At 34.4% G+C, this 18872-nt stretch overlaps 1 protein-coding gene across 1 annotated transcript in view; it reads right to left on the reverse strand.

Moving 5' to 3' along the window:
- Positions 1 to 18872, reverse strand: part of MTA3 (metastasis associated 1 family member 3) — a 132093-nt gene that overhangs the window by 39122 nt on the left and 74099 nt on the right. The window contains exons 11-14 of the mRNA XM_026683387.2: positions 16949 to 17007; positions 13729 to 13853; positions 13263 to 13414; positions 10617 to 10839 (exon numbers count right to left, since the gene is read on the reverse strand). Of these exons, the coding sequence (XP_026539172.1) occupies positions 10617 to 10839; positions 13263 to 13414; positions 13729 to 13853; positions 16949 to 17007 (559 nt within the window). The remainder of the gene's footprint in view (positions 1 to 10616; positions 10840 to 13262; positions 13415 to 13728; positions 13854 to 16948; positions 17008 to 18872) is intronic.

The following is an 18872-nucleotide window of genomic DNA, read 5'->3' on the forward strand; positions in this document are numbered from 1 at the left end:
CTGTTCTTCACTTGGTCTTTCTTATACAGCAGTTTGGTCTGTTCAGTATTCAGTAAATCTTCATATTGTATTAGCTTCAGTGCATCTTCTTTGTGCCCTTCAGATATTCTACCAATGCCAGTTTTTGTTCATCAGCTGCTTGCTGTACTTCCAACATTCCACACACGTTTCTTGTTAAGTGGAATCTGTCAACATCATTGCATGGATGAAGGGAATGATTCATTGTTATTAATTTTTTGTTCTTCCTATTTAAGGCTTTAGTTCTGCTTGAATCCAGTTCACTATTCCAGCTGTGTATCTAATGACTGGAATTGTGCAGGTATTAAACACTTTGAGGGTATTTCCACCACTGACTATGGACTTTAAGATCTTATTCACTCTAATGATTTATTCAGTTCTTTTTTATTTCAATGTGCTTTATGTTGCCAGCTTGGAAGATGCCCAGGTATATGTAGTGATGATCTTCATCCAGACATCAAGTTATTTCCATAGCATATCTTGATTCCTTCAGTTTTCACTATTTTTTTTTCTAATGATGATGAGAGTGGCACATTTGGTGTTTTTCCACATAACATCAGATCATCCATGTAAAGGAGATGAGATAGCCTGACAAATCTTTCTGATGTTTAATAACCATGGCCTGGCTTGGTCAGTATTGTTCACAGATGGATCAACGCAATAACAAACAGCACAGATTATAGTGAATCTTCTTGAAAGATTCCTTTCTTGATATTAGCCTCATTTATTGTGCTGTTGATTTTTGTATGAAGCATTTGATGTTTTTATTGTCATTTATTGTCATTTTAACTAGCCAATCATGTGGAAGAGACATACTATCTCCTCCTCCTCTGCTCTTTATTCTTTTTAGCCATATAGGTTGTAGCTAATTCTCTGAAGTATGCTCTAGCTGTATCCCATACATTCTGGAGTGCTGCTTTAATATTTTCAGTGGTTCCTTGATCTGCTTTGTTTCTAGATGATATTTCTTTCACAGGTATTCTTTGATCTTATTTTCTCTTTCATCTGTTCTGTCTTGTTTGCATATCTGATCTTAGTATGCTGATCCTATTTATCAACTTGATCTTCCATTTTGATGATGTCTTATTTAGCCATGTTTCCGCAGCCGTGTTGTATTTCAGTTGGTTTATTTCTTGCAGCGAACTGGTACTTATAGTCACTATTACAATATTACAATATTGCAATACTATTACAATATTGGCATATTTTAAAAGTTGTATCAACTTTTTTTTAGAACAAGCTTCAATGCAGGCAACTGTCAGGGTTCCGACAGATGCTCTAATTAATTCATGAGCCTCAAGCCAAGTTTCAAAAGAAATCCAATTATTTATTAGGAGCAACATGTCGGCACTTTTCCCAAGTGCAATCAGCTCTGCCCTACGTAATTTACTGCTCACCTATTACCCTGTTTCCCCCTCCTCCCAGGGTGTGTCATAAATCACATTCTCCAAAGAAGCACTTTCCGGCCTGTGGAAACACACCTCTCCAGCTGGACTTAGTAACTTGAGACACAGTCTGGAGAAAGTTATGCGTGAGTTATAGCAACAAACTGCTCCATCAGATCTCCCCCACCCCCATGGCAGCTGGAGAGCAATCCAGGAATACTCTTCATTTATTTATTTTTCATTTCAGCTTGTCTTGTTTTTCAGTTAGATGAGCTTATTCTTTCTGAAGAGAAGGCCGAGAGAACGTACCTGGTTTGGGAATGAATTAGAGGCTGCCTGGTTTGGGAATGAATATATAAATACATTCAAAATTATTATGAATTGATCTCCTATGCCAAAGCATCTAGAAGCAGATTACAACATAAGTAATGATATAATTGATATCAGCACATTAAAACAATAATGAAAAATATTCATTAAAAAGATATCAGGGAGAAATATGGGTACTGTTATCCAGTCATGTATCAAGAAAGAAACTTCTGAAATACTGAATACTGAAGGAACTTGAAAGTGTAGCACATACCACTAACAATACAAAGACATTCTAAAAATGTTCAAAGTTCAAAATTTTGGTGGAATTTTTATACCTGAATGGATGTAAATAACTTAAAAGTTTATTTGATGCATTATGATGCCATACCAAAGGGAATTTAAAATCTCTCCACTTACCAAACCCAAATAATGCATGTAACTATATAAACTTATTTTTTTATTTTTAATTGCTATGCAAGAAGAGAAAGTTTTCAAGTATTGGGAATAAGAAGCTGGCTTCTAATAAGTCAGGCTTATTGGATCTGAGAATGCATTTAATTCACTTAACTATGGAATTAAATAATGGATGAGTTGTTATGCAAGTAATATGCATATTGTAAGACTGATTTCTTTAATTTTTAGGAATGGCCCCTTTATTATGCTTTTGATGCACTAAACCATGGGAACCCAAAACTGAATAGTTTCCCCAAGCATTTTTAATACAATTTTATCAGCCTATATTCTAATCAATCTGCTGATTGTTTTTAAATTCAGATAAAAAGGAAGTAGCGTAGGCCAACTTTGTTTCAGTAGAAATTCACAAGCAGAGAGGCAAGATTATACATTTCCTACTTCATTAATTCAGCATATGAAAAATAATAGCACTCCAAATTCTCTAGAAATGGAGAAAAATAATTTATCTGAACTGCATACTTTCCAGGTTTGAGATTTTTAAATGCCACAGCCCAACTTGTTATGAGAAATAAAAAAAAACTGTAGCATAAAACCAATAACTACATTCATTAATAAGCTTATAATAGTTTTTCCCATTTAAATATTGAAACAAATATATAATACATCTATATAGCTTACATGAAGTTTGGTACTTTTTTCTTTATAACATCAGCATAAGGGGAAATTTTTGGAAAATCAGGCAATGGACAGATTAGAAATATATGAATCCCAAATGGTTCATATTATTTGTTATTTTATATTCTTTTTTTTTCTGTTTCTCTTTTCCTCACTCTTATCCCCAATAATTATTCCAGATTAATAAATCAATTAGAAGATTAAAAACTAAATGAATTTACTGTAAGGTCTTGCTAAGTCTTCATTTCTATGTAAAAGAATTAAAATATTAATAAAATATACAAGATTAGACAATTATCTACTAAGAATGTATTGAACATCATCTAACCGTAACCCTACAATCATGGGATGGGGAGGGTAGAAGATAGCAAAATTTTCCCAACAGTAAAAGCTGCTCAACAATGAAGCAGACTATCTTGCTTTTGTTGCAAGTGCTTAGAGACTAGATGGTCACCTATTAGGGATGCTGTAATAATGGATTTCTCTAAAAGGGAAGAAATGAAATATGTTCTGTGAGTTGAGAATAATCTGCTAACACACAGGTTCGTCCATCTTTCTTCTTTATTCATTTCCAAAATTTGACTTCTAGTGGCTGTTTACAATCATAAAATTATTTTGGCATGCATCTAGAGTCAATTACATTTGAGATACTTTCCCCATTTTCTCTCTCAATCCAATGCCTTAAAATGGCGTTCAGCATCTTAAAATACTGTACATCTTCTTTTCCACCTAGGATACATTCAGTTTGAGATTCTTCCTTGTCATTTTTAATCAAACTAGTAAGAATCAAAATTGTTGTTGTTTTTTACTCATGCAGTTTCAAACAGGTATCATGTTCTTCCTTTACTGTAGATTTCCTATTGATCTTCCAACTTTCCCTTTCTGTTTCTACTCAATATTGAAGCACTGAATTTTTTTGGATGCCAAGTCCATTCAGTCCCAAGTTGGGGCTGAAGAAAGTTAAATCATTATCTTTGAATTCCAAATCATTGTTGGTTATCCTAAAAGCCTCTAGCCACTAGCTGTACTGCAATTTTTTTTTAACCAAACAATCCTTGTATAATAAAGAGTTCCCTCTACCAAAAATTTCTCCACCACTCTTTATTAAATTTGACTGGCTTTTTCCTCATAGTCAGGTCACCTCAATTATTTCTGTCTAGGAAAATATAGGTGTCTTTCTTTAAAAGAAGAACAAGGACAATCAAGATGTAGAAAAGCTGTTTCTCATTCTTTGAAATCTGACCAGGGTCACTCTGGAACATCTTACTTTGCTTGAAAATTGTATTCAAGCCCATTTGTTTATTGTTGATGTTAATAGAATTCCAAGTTTCAGGAAAAGGCTCTAATGAAGGGGGAGGTGAAAAAGAGGATGACTGACAGCAAGGATGGATGGATTCAGTTGTAGTAGTGATGCACCATTGGGAGATCTAAAAGAACGGGTTAGGGACAGATTATCATGGAGAAAATCTGTGGTCGCTAGGAGTCAAAAATGACTTAATGGCACATAATCACGCAGTCAAGATTTCAAGAAGGTCATGTATTTTTCTGCTTTACAAAGCAACATCCTTAACTCTCCCCATATCTCACCCTACTTCTACCCAAAAAGAAATGTTGTAGGGATTTATTGAAAAGTCCATTACTGCATGTGGGATACCCACATTCATCTCTCTCCAAATGTGTTATTTATATAAGACACATTTATACAAGAGTTATCCTTATAGCTCTCATTTTAATATTTATACTCATGCTCCCTCCTCCTCTAGAGTGTTTTCTCCAAATTTCATGCAAAAATTATTTTGAAAGACTGGACAGTTCAAAAGCAATTCAAGCTTCACAAAAATCTAATCTTCTCACCCATGTTCATTTCCTTTATAGATGGCAATTTGACAAATCCAGGAAAATTAGATAGCATTTTTAGTGGCTTTGCTAAAAATGCATTTATGTTAAATGATCACGTGGCATATAAAAATTTTGCACATTTTTCCTTTAACCAAACTAAGCATAGCCCATTTTCTGTGCAATTCCCACTGTTATATATGTATCCTGATGGAAAATCCATTAAGTTATTAAAATATTTGAAATGTGGGAGTGGCAAATCATTTTGAGTTATTGTTGAGCCAGAAATGGCCCAGCATGTTTATTAAGTTCCTGGAAATAGAAAAGTTTAACTAATAATGTTGAAAATTCTAAACTGTCATCACTGAATATCAAATTAACTTTTTCTAGAACAATAGTTAATCTGCCCTAGATGTGATCTAATTCAAGTCTATACCAGTTTCCTCTTTGTTATTTTTTAAAGTATTGTTTGTTCATCCATTCATGTATGTATGTGTGTAAGTGCATTTGAGGGACATTGCAGCTAAAAACCCTGCAGTTAAATGATTTTGCCGGCGTATAAGACGACCCGGGCGTATAAAACGACTCCCCCACCACCACCAGAAACGCCTCCAGAAATCCCCGGGGCTGCAGCGGCAGGGCGGAGTGCCAGGGCCGTGGGAAGAGCAGGAAGGCTGCAGCCTCTGTGAGAGCGAGGCGAGCGGATGAAGCAGAAGCGACGCAGGGATCCGGGGAAGCCAGAGGCGCCTTCGCTAAGTGGCCCAACAAGCATCCGGTAAGCTTCGGCAGGGATATACCGGGCGTATAAGACTAACTCCCCCACTTGGAGGCATGTTTTTCGGGCAAAAAAGTCGCCTTATACGCCGGCAAATACGGTACAAGAATAACAGCAAAGAATTTCTCCCATCCCCCTCATATATTATTAAAACTCTGGATTTGAAAATATTTTTGTCACCAATTTATCTGGAGAGTAAAACCATTTACAATATTTTAAAAGCAATAATGCCCTTCCGGACATTCCCCAGTTATTTATGGTACCATTGGTATCTTTAATGTTGTTTCCAACTTGGCAATTTTGAGATGTGTGGACTTCTTAAATTCTGGGAGTTGAAGTTCACGTATCTTAAAGTTAACAAGTTTGAAAAATACTGTTCTAAGCAACCTGTTTCTCTCCAGGGTTGCACACTGAGAAAAAAGATAATTGTGAAATTTTGGGATACAGTTGATTTTGCAGTGTTGTGTTCTACTATTATGTTATTGCTGCAAAAAGTAGTATAATTAAATCTTTAGAATAATGTTATATTACTTCTAAAAGCCTTGTGCAAATACATGTACAAACAGCCTAGGATGCAAACCAGAGGTGATATTCAGCAGGTTCTGACCAGTTCTGGAGAACCGGTAGCGGAAATTTTGAGTAGTTCAGAGAACCGGCAAATACCACCTCTGACCAGAGATTTCACAGTATCTTTCCCCTGCCACGCCCACCAAGCCACACCCACAGAACTGGTAGTAAAAAATATTTGAATCCCACCACTGATGCAAACATTAATTCTTATGTTTAATATTTTGGAGATATTTGAACATATTTTAGTTGCGAAATTAGTAGGTTTTTTTTCCTTCTGAAGGATCCAGGATTTACTGCAGGCATTTTTAAAATCATTTGCAAAAGCTTGTTTTCAAACATATACTTAAAACTATGAGAATGCTCTAAAAAAAGCTTTAAAAACACATTAGCATGCAACAGTCTTTACTCTCAAATGTAATAAACTTCATCATAGATCAATTTTATGCTGAAAATTGGCAAACTAAATTATTTCCATTACTAACTTATTCCTCTAGTTTGACCTTCTTCATTTCCGCTTGCCTTCTATTCATCTGAAGATGCTATCTGTTATTACTGTTCCTTATCTTCACTTTCAACTAATTCTTCATTTTGATATTTTACAAGCTCAGGGAGGTTCTTTGGCAACACACATTAAAATAATGAATGGAAAAAAGATGTAAGTGAAGGTATATGAATATCAAATGGCATTTTCAACACCACATGTTATATAGGGAGACTTCTGCACCATGCTTGATTCAGTGAGAATCACAGATCATAGCTCAATGTTAACACTTTCCTAGTAACTAGAAATTCCCAAGGCACTGCCATTTGTGCAAATTCCCGAGAAACCAAATTCTTTTTAGTTCTGTAGTCTTGATTATGTGCCATTAAATCAGTGGCAATGCTTAGCAACCATGGAGATAGATCTTCTCTGAGATGATCTATCCCAAATCTGGTCTTTCGAGCTTTTCAAGAGTGCATCTGTTGCTATCCACCTTCCTAATGGTCATCCTATTCTATTTTTTTCTTTCCATCTTTTCCAGAATTATAGAGGCTAGGCTTTTGCATAATGTATGCAGAATACATTACTTGAGCCTGAACACTTGTTCCTCAAGTGAGAATTCTGGATTGATTTCTTCTACAACTATTTTTTTCTCAACTATCCATGGAATTCTTAGGAGTCTTCTCTAACATCAAAGTTAAAAAAATGTCAACATTCTTTTTATCCTCTTTTTTTTTAAAAAAAAGGGCAATTATCATTTTTATTTAAGTGTTTCATTGGGTGATACTTTTCTTTGAAGATAGACATATCACAATATTTGACTGTATCTTCCAAGATCTGTTACCCTTCCAATTCTTAATCTGCAACATATTTGACATCGGACTCCTTTATAGTTAATCCTAAAAGACTATCCACCACTTCAGGATCTTGTCAGTTCTAAGACTGCTTGCTGTATTATCGTTGTGTGTTGGTGCCTTCGAGTCAGCCTTGACTCCTGGCAACTGCCTAGAGAAGTCCCTGAAATTTTCTTGGCAAGATTTCAAAAGTGGTTTGCCATTGCCTAATTCTGAGGGCTGAAAGGTCACCCAGCTAACCTTGTGCCTAGAACTCACAATCTTGCAGTTTCTAGCGCGATTCCTTAACCATCACATCAAACTGACCTCACATATATTATTAGCTTGTTTATATTTAATCTTAGTCCCTTTTTTCACTGTGCTTCTTTTCATTACTAGAGCTTGCAGATCAAATAGTTTCCATCTATCAGGGCAGCATCACCAGCATAATGCAGGTTATTGTTTGTTCCTCCAATTTTAAAACCATGCTCATCTTCCAATATATATCCAACATGTGGTTTGAATACCTAAGGAAAAGTTACTCAAAGGCATTTCCTTTGCTGATCTGGAGCCAGTCGGTTTCATCATGTTTAGAGATCTTCATATCTAAAAAAGATGTCTAAAAAGAATATCTAATTTTTACCAATCTAAAACCAATTGGTGCAAATTGTAATTGAAGCCAAATATACTGTATGCCACTAATTCTTATATTATGGTCTGCCAGATGCTGGATGAAGATTAACTATTTAAAATCTTTTGTCAATAGCAAAACCTACAGGATTCAATTTGATAGTACTATAGAGCAACATTTACAGTATGGAAATAGCAGTTATCAAAGATGGCACTTCAAGACCGAATATTTTTGGAGGAATGAACTTGTGAATGTTTACTCATTATTTCCCATTATGATTGACTTAATAGTATACCTTTCTTTTCCTTTGCAGTTATAATAGTAAAAAAAAAAAAAAGATAACCGCGTTATTCTGCAGAAAGTCCAATAAAATCACGGAACCAAAGGAAAATGGTGCAACCAAATGACATGCAAACTAAATTTACACATTTTTAGGTTCTCAGAATTTGATCATGCTCAATATATCTTATTAATTTGATGCTATTTGATCACATGGCCTAATTAAGCTGTCAAGAATAGTGACACTGATATTATGTGCAAGTATCTACGATAAGAAAAAATAAAGGAATAGAACATGAACAATAAAATAAATTGTAACTGATTAAATAATATTGCATATTATTTACAATCTATCTCAGTCTATCATGGTCTATAAAATATTTCAAAGCTTAACAATTTTAAGATGTTGTCTGAATGTATGTTCATTTGTGATGGATGCTTGTCATATTGCACAAGCAATTAAGGTCCAAATCTCTAGAGAAATGAATCCAACTATAATAGTCCTAACCCAGCTCTTGTAAAAATATTAATGGTACAAATAACTTAAAATGAATTATATAAATTAATATTTACAAACTATATACTGTGTAGCAGTTTATTACCAGTTCATTTGGGCATTGCTGATCACATCCCACTGGATATAAGTTAACCTGGTTTTAAAGAACCATATAGTAGAACCATATAGGTAGAAGTCTCAGGAAAGCTTGCTTAGAGAAAAGGAATAGCCTTTGGATCAAGCTATGTCTCCTTCCTCAGTCTCATATTCACTAATGTACCACATGGTGTGTTATTTATTGTATACTTAGAATTAATACTTCCTTTTAATAGAAAATGATTACATTAAAGTGTTACCCACTTTAAAAGAAAAGCTATCAATGAAAGATTTAAATAAATGAAAAAAGTGTGAGAGCTATGTTTTGTGAAAAGAAATAAACACATAAGAAAGGCTTAAAAGTAATATGGAAAATAGTCTTAGAATTTTTTTCCAAACACTTCGGGGAAAAAAAGTGTTCAATGATTAAAATACTACTTTATCCCTTTTGCTTCAGCTCTAAATTTGCAACACAGAGGTAACTTTTAACATATAAAAACATTCACATTTCTTTATAATTCTATAGTCACCTCCCAGGCAGGCAGACCATTGTAATGTATTGTACATGAAGCTTTCCAAAAGCTTCAGTTAGTGCAAAATGCAGCAACACAGGTACGTTCTTCTAGAACACATATTACACCTCTGCTCCACAAGCTGCACTGGTTACGTCTGTTTCTTGGTTCAACTCGTCTTTTTGACCTTTAAAGCCCTACATGGCATGGGACTGGGTTATATGAGGTAGTACAGCTCCCTCATCTACCCATCTTACCAGATCCAGCAGAAAGAACATGCTGTGTCTCCCATTGCCTAAGGAGCTACAGTTGGCAGGTCCTAGGCAGTGAGCCTTTTCTGCTGGGGTGGCCCATTTTATGGAATATCCTCCCCCCTGGTTTGGTATACATTATTTCTATCTCTGTTGTACACCACGCAGAGTCACTTGTTTGTGAAATGAGTGGCCACATAAAATTTACGAATGAAATAAAATGTTTAAAAAAATCATATAAACCAGCAACTCTGTCTATTCAGTCACTTTCCAGTAAAATGCTACTGAAAAAATCCACTCAATTTTGACTCTCCTTATTCATCACTCAGAAATGTGAGAAACAAATGACAATTAGCTGACCAATGATGAGGAAGTGAACTGAGAAGCACAAAAAATACAAAAAAGATTCACCTTTGGGAAGTCTTATGTGACAGGGGCCCTACGTTTTTGCTACTGTCATTACACAAAGTTGTTAATATACACCAAGAACCTACAGGTGCCTCAAAAAGAGTTCATTTCTTATGATTAGGACAACTCATAAAATTATCCTGAAATATGTCCCAAAAACTCTGGACCTGCTTTCATGCTGTTCCAGTAGGGTGTCATTACTAAAGTTAAAGTGCAGTGCCATTAATCTGAATATTATCCATGAATATCAATCTTCATTCTTAAACTAATGGGGATTTTTTTGTAATTTCAATGGGCCATATGTTTGGATCTACAATCAATTTAATCAATCTCCATACTATACCAAGAAATAATTTGTGAGCCTGTTTTCCACCCAATAAATTAAATATTTGCTTAAGAAACCTAATTTTATTATTCAGTAAGTAATAAATTTATTTTTTCTATAATCTTACATTAGTTTTAGAAAACTTTCTTTGGTGACAAGACAAATGAAAATAAAATTAACACAAAGGGAATACAGACAGAAATATGTTTATTGCCAAAATAATATTAATAATAATAATAATAATAATGGACAAAAAAAAAGACAACAGAAAGTGGCTGGAATAATGACATATTAAACTAAGAATTTAGAAGCATCTTACATTCTGCCCTAATGGCAGCACAGTTAATAAGGGCAAAAGGTCTTCTTGCAGCTCGCTTCAGTTGTAAGGTATTTCTGCAAACCTGGCGGGCAAGTTTAGTCAAGTATGTAGTATGAAGAAAGAAAGATTGACGTGTCTTCACTGCAGATTTTGGACTACCAGTGTTCCGGACTGGTATGCCCTGAGTTGCTTGTCGTGACATATGTGTTCGGACACAGGAATCCTGAAATAAATAATAACAATAATAAAAACACTGTCATCCAGAGTCAGTGGTTTAAGATGGGCAATTATACAAATCAAATAAATTTTTAAAAAAACATTTTACTCTTCATTTTTTGGTCTATTCTTGTTTTTCTTTTCTTGTTTTTAATATTCTTAGTCTATAACTACCCAGAGTTGTTGAGTGACTGGTGACATATACATTTAATAAATAACAATAGGAATAATAGTAACAACAATAAGAATGACATTGAATGACACATTTATGTCTGGAATCTCCTTTATGCATTGATCCCCGTCTGTGCTGGACCTCTGAAATGATCAAGAACAAACCTAAAAGTTCATTTCATATAAAGGAATTGTACAAGAGGCAGTGAGTGGAGACTTTGCAATATCCAACAGGAGGTTTCAATGTTCTTGCTCCCTGCTCTTCGTCACCTACCTCTTCTTTAGCCATGGCCTCTTGGATGTACATATTGCTGTATCTGGAGAATAAGACAACTTGACTTCCCTACTAGGCAAGATACATGATGAAAATTTATCAGGCCAGCCAAGCTGGAGGAAGAGGAGTGATTGAGCTGGAGAAATTGAGACTGATGACCTGGAGTTGTATCAGGAGGAAAAGAGGCAAGATAGGATGGGGGAATGGAATGTGGGTGCAGCATGGTTGGCCAAGTAAGTGGGAAGTGCAAGAAGGAAATTATTCAACTGAATTTTTTATTCACACAAATGTAGTATGCCTTTACAAATTCTGTGAACCTAGAGAAATGTGGATGGATGAGTACATTGTAGCATTGTGATTATTAACCATCTTGTAATTCTCATTATGAATGGCTAACTTAATAGTCATTGCAACATCTGTTACCTAATGTGGATAAAACACATGCATATAGGCCATCAAGTCCAACTTTCTGTTCAGTGAAAGAATCCCAGAAAAACTTCACCAACACATGGCTGTCAAGCTTCAAATGAATTTAGCCAGTGAATGGAAGCCCGTCATTGAAACAATAGCCCCAGGAGTAACCCATTCCTCTGTCATACAGCTTTTACTGTGAAGATATTTTTGCTAATGTTGCTCAGATCTGAATCAATTCTCCAGTGGCCTGCACTCTGAAATTATGAAGAAGACATCTTTACTGTCTTCTCTATTATCATCTTTCAAGCGTTCAAAGAGTGCTGCTACATCTCACTTCAATTTTTTATTCTTACAGCTAAACATTCCCAGGTTTCTTTTAATCTCTCTGCATAATATTTGATATCTTGTTTCCTTCTCAGATTCTATTCCAATTAGTCTGAAACCTTTTTTTAAAATGTAATGCCCAGAATGGGCACAATATTTGAGAGGGATATAACAAAACAGAATAAAGTAAATCTAGTGTTTATCACAAACTGGAAATATCACAATATTGCGTTCCAAAATTGCATTTCTTGTTTCTGCAGCCATATCACATTGCTGACTCATTCTATTTGTGATCAACTACTAAATTCTAATATTTTTTCCACAAGTACCATAAGCCAAGTGCTCTCTTTCCTATTCACATACTTTTAATTTGTGCTAAATAAATAATACATATAGCCCTTGTTTAATGACCCTAACTGGGACCAATCATAGAGCAAAACGCCAGCTGATCAACCCACTTAATGATGGCAGTTCCAGCAGTCCCTGTTGCTCCTGTTGAATGGATAGTTTAGTTAATTAGATGAGGACCTACCCGGGTCTAAGTCATTCTTGGACAAAGGTTTGGGATTGCCTCTATTTTGACTCGACAATCAACTTGGGATGGCAGTGACAGCAAGGGCAGTGGTCATAAATGCAGGTGGGCCTGAATTTTGTTCACAACAGCTAAAACTTAAGGAGCAGTCTAAGTAAGTCTATTTTTTTTTCAGTACCACTGTAACTTCAGTCGCTGAATGAATGAAACTTAGGCAAAGTCCACTTGTATGTGTTTATGTGTGTATGTGTATACATATACTACATACATATACTATATATTTATATGTATATATCTTCATATGAATTCTATGAAATCTTGATTGCATGCAAATATATTGTAAAATGAAAAGCTCACAAATATCAATCAGTTCTTAAACAGAGAAGACTCTGTGTGTGTGAGAGAGAGAGAGAAAGAGGAGAAACACAGAGAGAAAGAGAGAGAAACACAAGGAGATCACATCTGTACAATCTTTCCCTAAATGTATGCCCCTAAATACATACATAGCTACTAAGAGAATTGCAACATATTTGGAAAGCATTAAATTGGGGGATACTGTAATTTAGTAGCAAACACAACACTTGTAAAAGTTACCTGAGTCATAAAATTATTTAAATATAATTTTAAAATGTGCACTGTAACTTTACAAAGGAAATGCACATGAATTAAGAAGAAATAGCAAAGATGCTAAGTACCATCAGCAAAGAAGCATTACCTCTGTGGTTTGATTGGGTGAAAATCTATCTTCATTTGTTAGAGTTGGCATTTTAAGACCACCATACTTTTTCCAATAAATCCAACATGGTGCACATAATCTACACTGCATGTTGGGCGGACCCCAGGAATACCATTGATGCGATTGTGTGACTAAAAGAAGAATAAAATCTAGTCAATCTATATAGGATAAATATTTACTAACATATTTACACATAAATATAGAGGCACAGCATGACGATATACTTTTTCAAAAAGATTACAAAATAAGTGCGCTCTCTCTCTTTACTTACACATGATGTATACATACTGACGTATATTGATAAGTGATGTACACATAGAACTTTTTGTGACTAGATTTCTCCATTCATTTCACATTCTCTCTTTTATGAGGAAGCTCTTTTCAGGAGAAAGGGATCCATACACATCTCTTGAGGACACACATGCACACGCACACTTTTACTTACTGTAGCAACTTTCACAAGCACGGCCTATTAGTGAGTTCTGAGTCTGGTGTGGTGCTCCAACTGCCCCATTCATGGCGCCTGGTTTTCCATTATTGCTGGATATCTGACTGGGATTCGGTTTGTTGCTTTAAAATGATCACACATGCATTAAATTGCATGAGCTATATGGCAGAAACATTTTTAAACAAATTCTTAGCTAACTACAAAGAGCTATGTGAGAATGTGATTCAAAGATTTGTTGGCAACTTAACTGAGCTGTGAACCGACTTTGGTTCAGATGGACAATATGATCTGAACCAAATACATTTGAATCAAAATTTTAAATCAGCTTGATTTCCCACATTAAATGGAATCAAGTCATTGATCCACACATCTCTACTGTTTATATAATTGTCAAGAGTACAGGTAAATGCTACTATATATTTTCTATGAAAATGCCAAAACATGTTTGAAATTCTTAGATTTTCTCAAAAAGCTATAATTTACCACCATACTAGTTACAAGAGTGTTCCATTTACTATGGAATAAAGTTTTGCTACAAAATAAAGATTGCTACAAAAACAAATCTAAACTTGATACTATAATGCAGGAGTGTCCAGCCTTGATAACTTTAAGACCTGTGGACTTTAACTCTCAGAATACCCCAGCCAGCCATGCCTCAGAGTGGCATCTATCAATTATTCTGAACTGTACCCTTCTCTAATCTCATGGCTATAGGTGTGCTTCAGCTCACAATATTCGTAGTTAATATGGCCATTGGATCAGGCCATTGGATCAGGCCATTGGATCTGTGGCTGCTGGGGTATAACTGGGAAGGGGGGGGGCTGGGTTGAGTAAGACTGTATCAATTATTAATGAGGGTCAAAGGCAGAATGCAATCTGTTCTGCATTCCAAATTTATTACAAACACGGGATGTAGCAGAATATAAGCTTTCCTGTGGGTGTGAAAAACATTTTCCAAATAAAATAATCAGGGTCAAATAGCCTTAAAATATACTCAGAGTTTGATGAAAAGTTACATCGATTTAATATAAAATATGAAACTGTTTTAAAATACTTTTCACTTTAGTTTATAATGCCTATAAAATGTATTTATATTAGATCTATCAACCTTTGGAAACTTATTTGCATATATTTTCTTTAAAGAACAGGATACAAGAATTACTTCTGAGGCACCCAGAGATTCTCCCAACTTTGGAGTACTTGAGTGAATTGATTGGCTTAATTTAGTCATAACTAATATTATTCTATCTCTGAGATATGAATGAAATTATTGAAAAATTAACTTATCTTCATCAGCAATTATCATTAAGATAGTATTTTCAGCATGATAAAATGATTTAAATGCCATCAATACTTTCATGAATATAACAATTCTTTAAAATGGCCCAGTACTTACTTCAATAGGATAAACTAAATTTTAAAGCAAATATATTAACAAAAAAGCTTTGCAATTTTTACATTTACATTTTTCTTACAACCTCAAAAGTGGGGGCAGAGAATATTACATTTATAATCCTAGCGTAGTTCTCTGTAGAAAACTTAGTAGTTTTATAGGAAGTGGTTGGAGAATATAGATTTTCATAATGCCTCAAAATCAGATGCTGAATTGGACTGGTTGTGAATGAAGAAAAAAATAAAAAATCTATCTAAAATTACCTTGACTAGAGCTGCAAAGAGTCCGTGAATAGCATCATAACAGAAACATATAGCTTATTTGATTCTCCTTTGACTAGATACTTAAATACATCTGAACAAACACTGTATGTATATGTGTTTGTGTCAATATTTGGCAGAATGAATTTTGATTTTTGTAAAACAAAATTTAGCTGGAATCTAAACATTCAAGTAACTCCCACTAAGCGATGCAGCTTCCCAGAAAGAAGCATGCATGTGTGCCTTGGCAATAGTGGAAGGACTATAAGAAACAGGACGTTCCAGAAATAAGCATGCAGGGTTTAAATATAACATCCAGCATCCCGAATTACATTCAAAAGCTTAGTGGGACCCAATGTAGTTCATGCAGTAATGATGTAATACTATAATTGCATGTAATCATGGTATACTATAATTGTGTGTACCACCACATTTGGGACCAAAATGCTTTTCAAGTGCAGCCTGATGTAGACCATATTCAATAGTTCAACCAGGAAGTGACTAAGGCATGAGTGACTGTGAGCAATACCCCCCCCCCCCAGCACAACTGGTACACAAAATGATTTGTGCACAGGCTTTTTGGATCCCAATTGGCATCTGATCTTCAAGTTATCTGAGAGAGTTAATTTAATCTATAATAACAATGGGAAATCTCTAGACTGAGGGTGGGGGGTCACTTGATGGGGGGTCACTTGATCTTGTTAGGGTTGAGACAAAGTCTGTTTTTCCCTAGCCAGACCCTCAAACACTCCAGACATTGGAAAAGAGCCTCAACAGCCTTGGATAGTCCAGAGTAGAGGTGTATAAATGACATAACATACAGGTGATATGAACCCCATACTAATAAATGGTCCCAACAAGCAACTTTGTACAGACATTAAATAGGAGCAGGGGAAAATAAAAGTCCTGTGGAGCCCTGCAAAGCTATACTCCTCATTCCCTACCAACACTGATTGGAAATGGTCTCAGAGGACGGAGGAGAACCTACTTCACCATTCTCAACCTCCTAGGTTGGCACCAGAAGGATACCATGATCTGCAAGAACGGGCAGAATGAATGCACTTCCATTCCATTCTACACTCCCACCATCTTGGGCCTGCCAGAAGCTACCCAGAAGCGTGATCAATGCCAGCTCAGTGATGTAACCCGGCCTGAAATCTGACTACTGCTTATGTGTATATCGTAGAAATTCAATCTTAATACAAATTCTTATATATAAAAAAGAAATAATCCAAACTATAATTCTTTATTTTATATTGCTTAGTAATGCATCCCACTAAAGTCAGTTTCTTTGGAATTATAACTATATCTAAATCTAAAACTCAGCTGCAGTTGAGAAAGCAATGAGTGTCCAGTAATACCTTTACATAAAAAGTAGTCAAAATTTATTTAATGTCAAAGCATGATTCTGGGTCTTCCTGGATTTTACCAAAGTTTGTTAAATGTTAAAATAAAGTTTTATCAATGCTTATTCTTTGCTTGTTCAATACATAAAAACTAAGATGTATTGTCTATACACTGAAATTAATTTTAAAATAGAACTATTAGTGTTTGTTATACTTACTATGTTGGTATGTAAACTTGTTTCAGTTTACTCTCTGCTTCAGCAGCTTTTAGACGTTTCTAATAGAAAAGATGAATTATTTAATACCTAACACAATGTTAACATTACAATGTTGTGCAAAATATTACATTAAACTGCTTAGTCTTTAAGACTTATATCAGAAGTTTCTGTCCATGGAGATTGGGCTGCATAGGCAGTCAAGGAAAGAATTTTGCTATAGAACACTTCACTTCTAGATATCCCTTCCAGATACAGTCAGATTGTAGCAAATTTGTTATTTACTTTAGTACTCATAGTTGGATTTTTCCCATTGAGTTCGAATAATTTAATTTAATTACAACTTAAAAATAACAACCTTAATGAAAACTTTTAACAAAGTTATTTTAAGAATCATGCAGTCACTGTAGGCATCCCATAAGAAGAAAACAGTATGTCAATTTAATAACATTTCTTGCATAGATAGCTAAATGCACTTCCTTGATTAGAGAAAGGAAAATGCTTAATAGACTTTTCGCATTACACACAAAAAAGTGCACTTATGACTTGCAAATTTGATTGGGAAAAAAAAAGATAATAAAAAAACCCGAGGTTTTTTTTTTTGTAACCATAGAGTAAGAGATAACTTTGTAATCATGCTTATATTTGCTACAAAGGAAATTAGAAACTTCTATTTCTTTTTATCTTTTCTTTCTGCACTTTTGATTTTTCTCTGTTTTTTCTTTTTTCTTTATTCTCTATTAGCTTGTGTTAGATTTTATTTTTTTAAAAAAGCTTTAACAAAATTTATTTAAAAATATTAATAACATCTTTATTTAAGGATTTGGTTTCTCTGAACTGACAATATAGTTTAAGCTAAAAATTTCTTGCACAAATTTAAGTTGAACAATGAAATGTGGGTTCAAATGAAATGTGGGTTTGTTTCTGAATGTTTATAGCTAGGAAACATAAGGGAAAATTGAAGCTGGCCAAGGACAATTCCTATAATATCTTCAGATTAATACAAACACTTAAAAAGTCAGTACTGTCAAAATTAGATCTGCTCCTTACGCTTAAAAGAGTATCAACAAAAACCCTGGGAGTTAACCAAAGAAGGAACATTATAGGATTTTTTAAGGTGAGTTTTTACAATAACACAAAAACAGTGACATTGCTGAAATAATTATTAAAATGTTCCAATTGCAATCATTATTACAATACATACACATGCACAAATATAACATGTGCGCACACAAACACATTACAGTTTTTATTAAACAACGAAGTCCATAATAATTTCAGGTTTGGAGGACAGATTCACTAAATGAAAATACATTAAAATAACATCTCATAATCACTATTAGGTTTCCCATCTGAAAACACATAGGGCAGAAATACCTTTAAAATTGATCATATTAACATTGACTCATCTCAAAGATACCAGAAACTAAGATACATTTTTGCTCAAAGTTCATCATACAAGTTAAAAATCCATTTTATAGGATTTAAGTAAAGATATCACACCTGGATTTATTGGGAAGAAATCTGTTTAAATGAGAAAACATTATAATGTTCTGTACTAATTGAAGCTAAGGAAAGCTAATTGGAAGGTGTGATTATATCCATGTAGTACAAAATTTAATCATGCACCAATCATTTACCACTTCTGATAAGCTTTTTCACAATGTTTTTCATTGTATTTCACTGCAATAATATGGACCCTTCTGCTCTTTAACTACTTCTTTAACATATTATTTGAAACATATTAGTTGAATTAGTTAATTTAACAATGAGTTGAAAAAAACTCTATTCTGCATTTAGTGGATCACAGTCAAAGAACAAGGTATAAGTATAATGCAATTACTCGTTCTATAAGGAATTGCTAAAGAGTGAGCGGCAATGACACTGTAAAGTTTTATGGAGAAAGGCAACAACAACTAATGTCTTT

Source organism: Notechis scutatus, chromosome 1 (genome assembly GCF_049901735.1).
Source record: "Notechis scutatus isolate UNSWTSFEM ecotype Mainland chromosome 1, rNotScu1.2, whole genome shotgun sequence".
Classification (NCBI taxonomy): Eukaryota; Metazoa; Chordata; class Lepidosauria; order Squamata; family Elapidae; genus Notechis; species Notechis scutatus.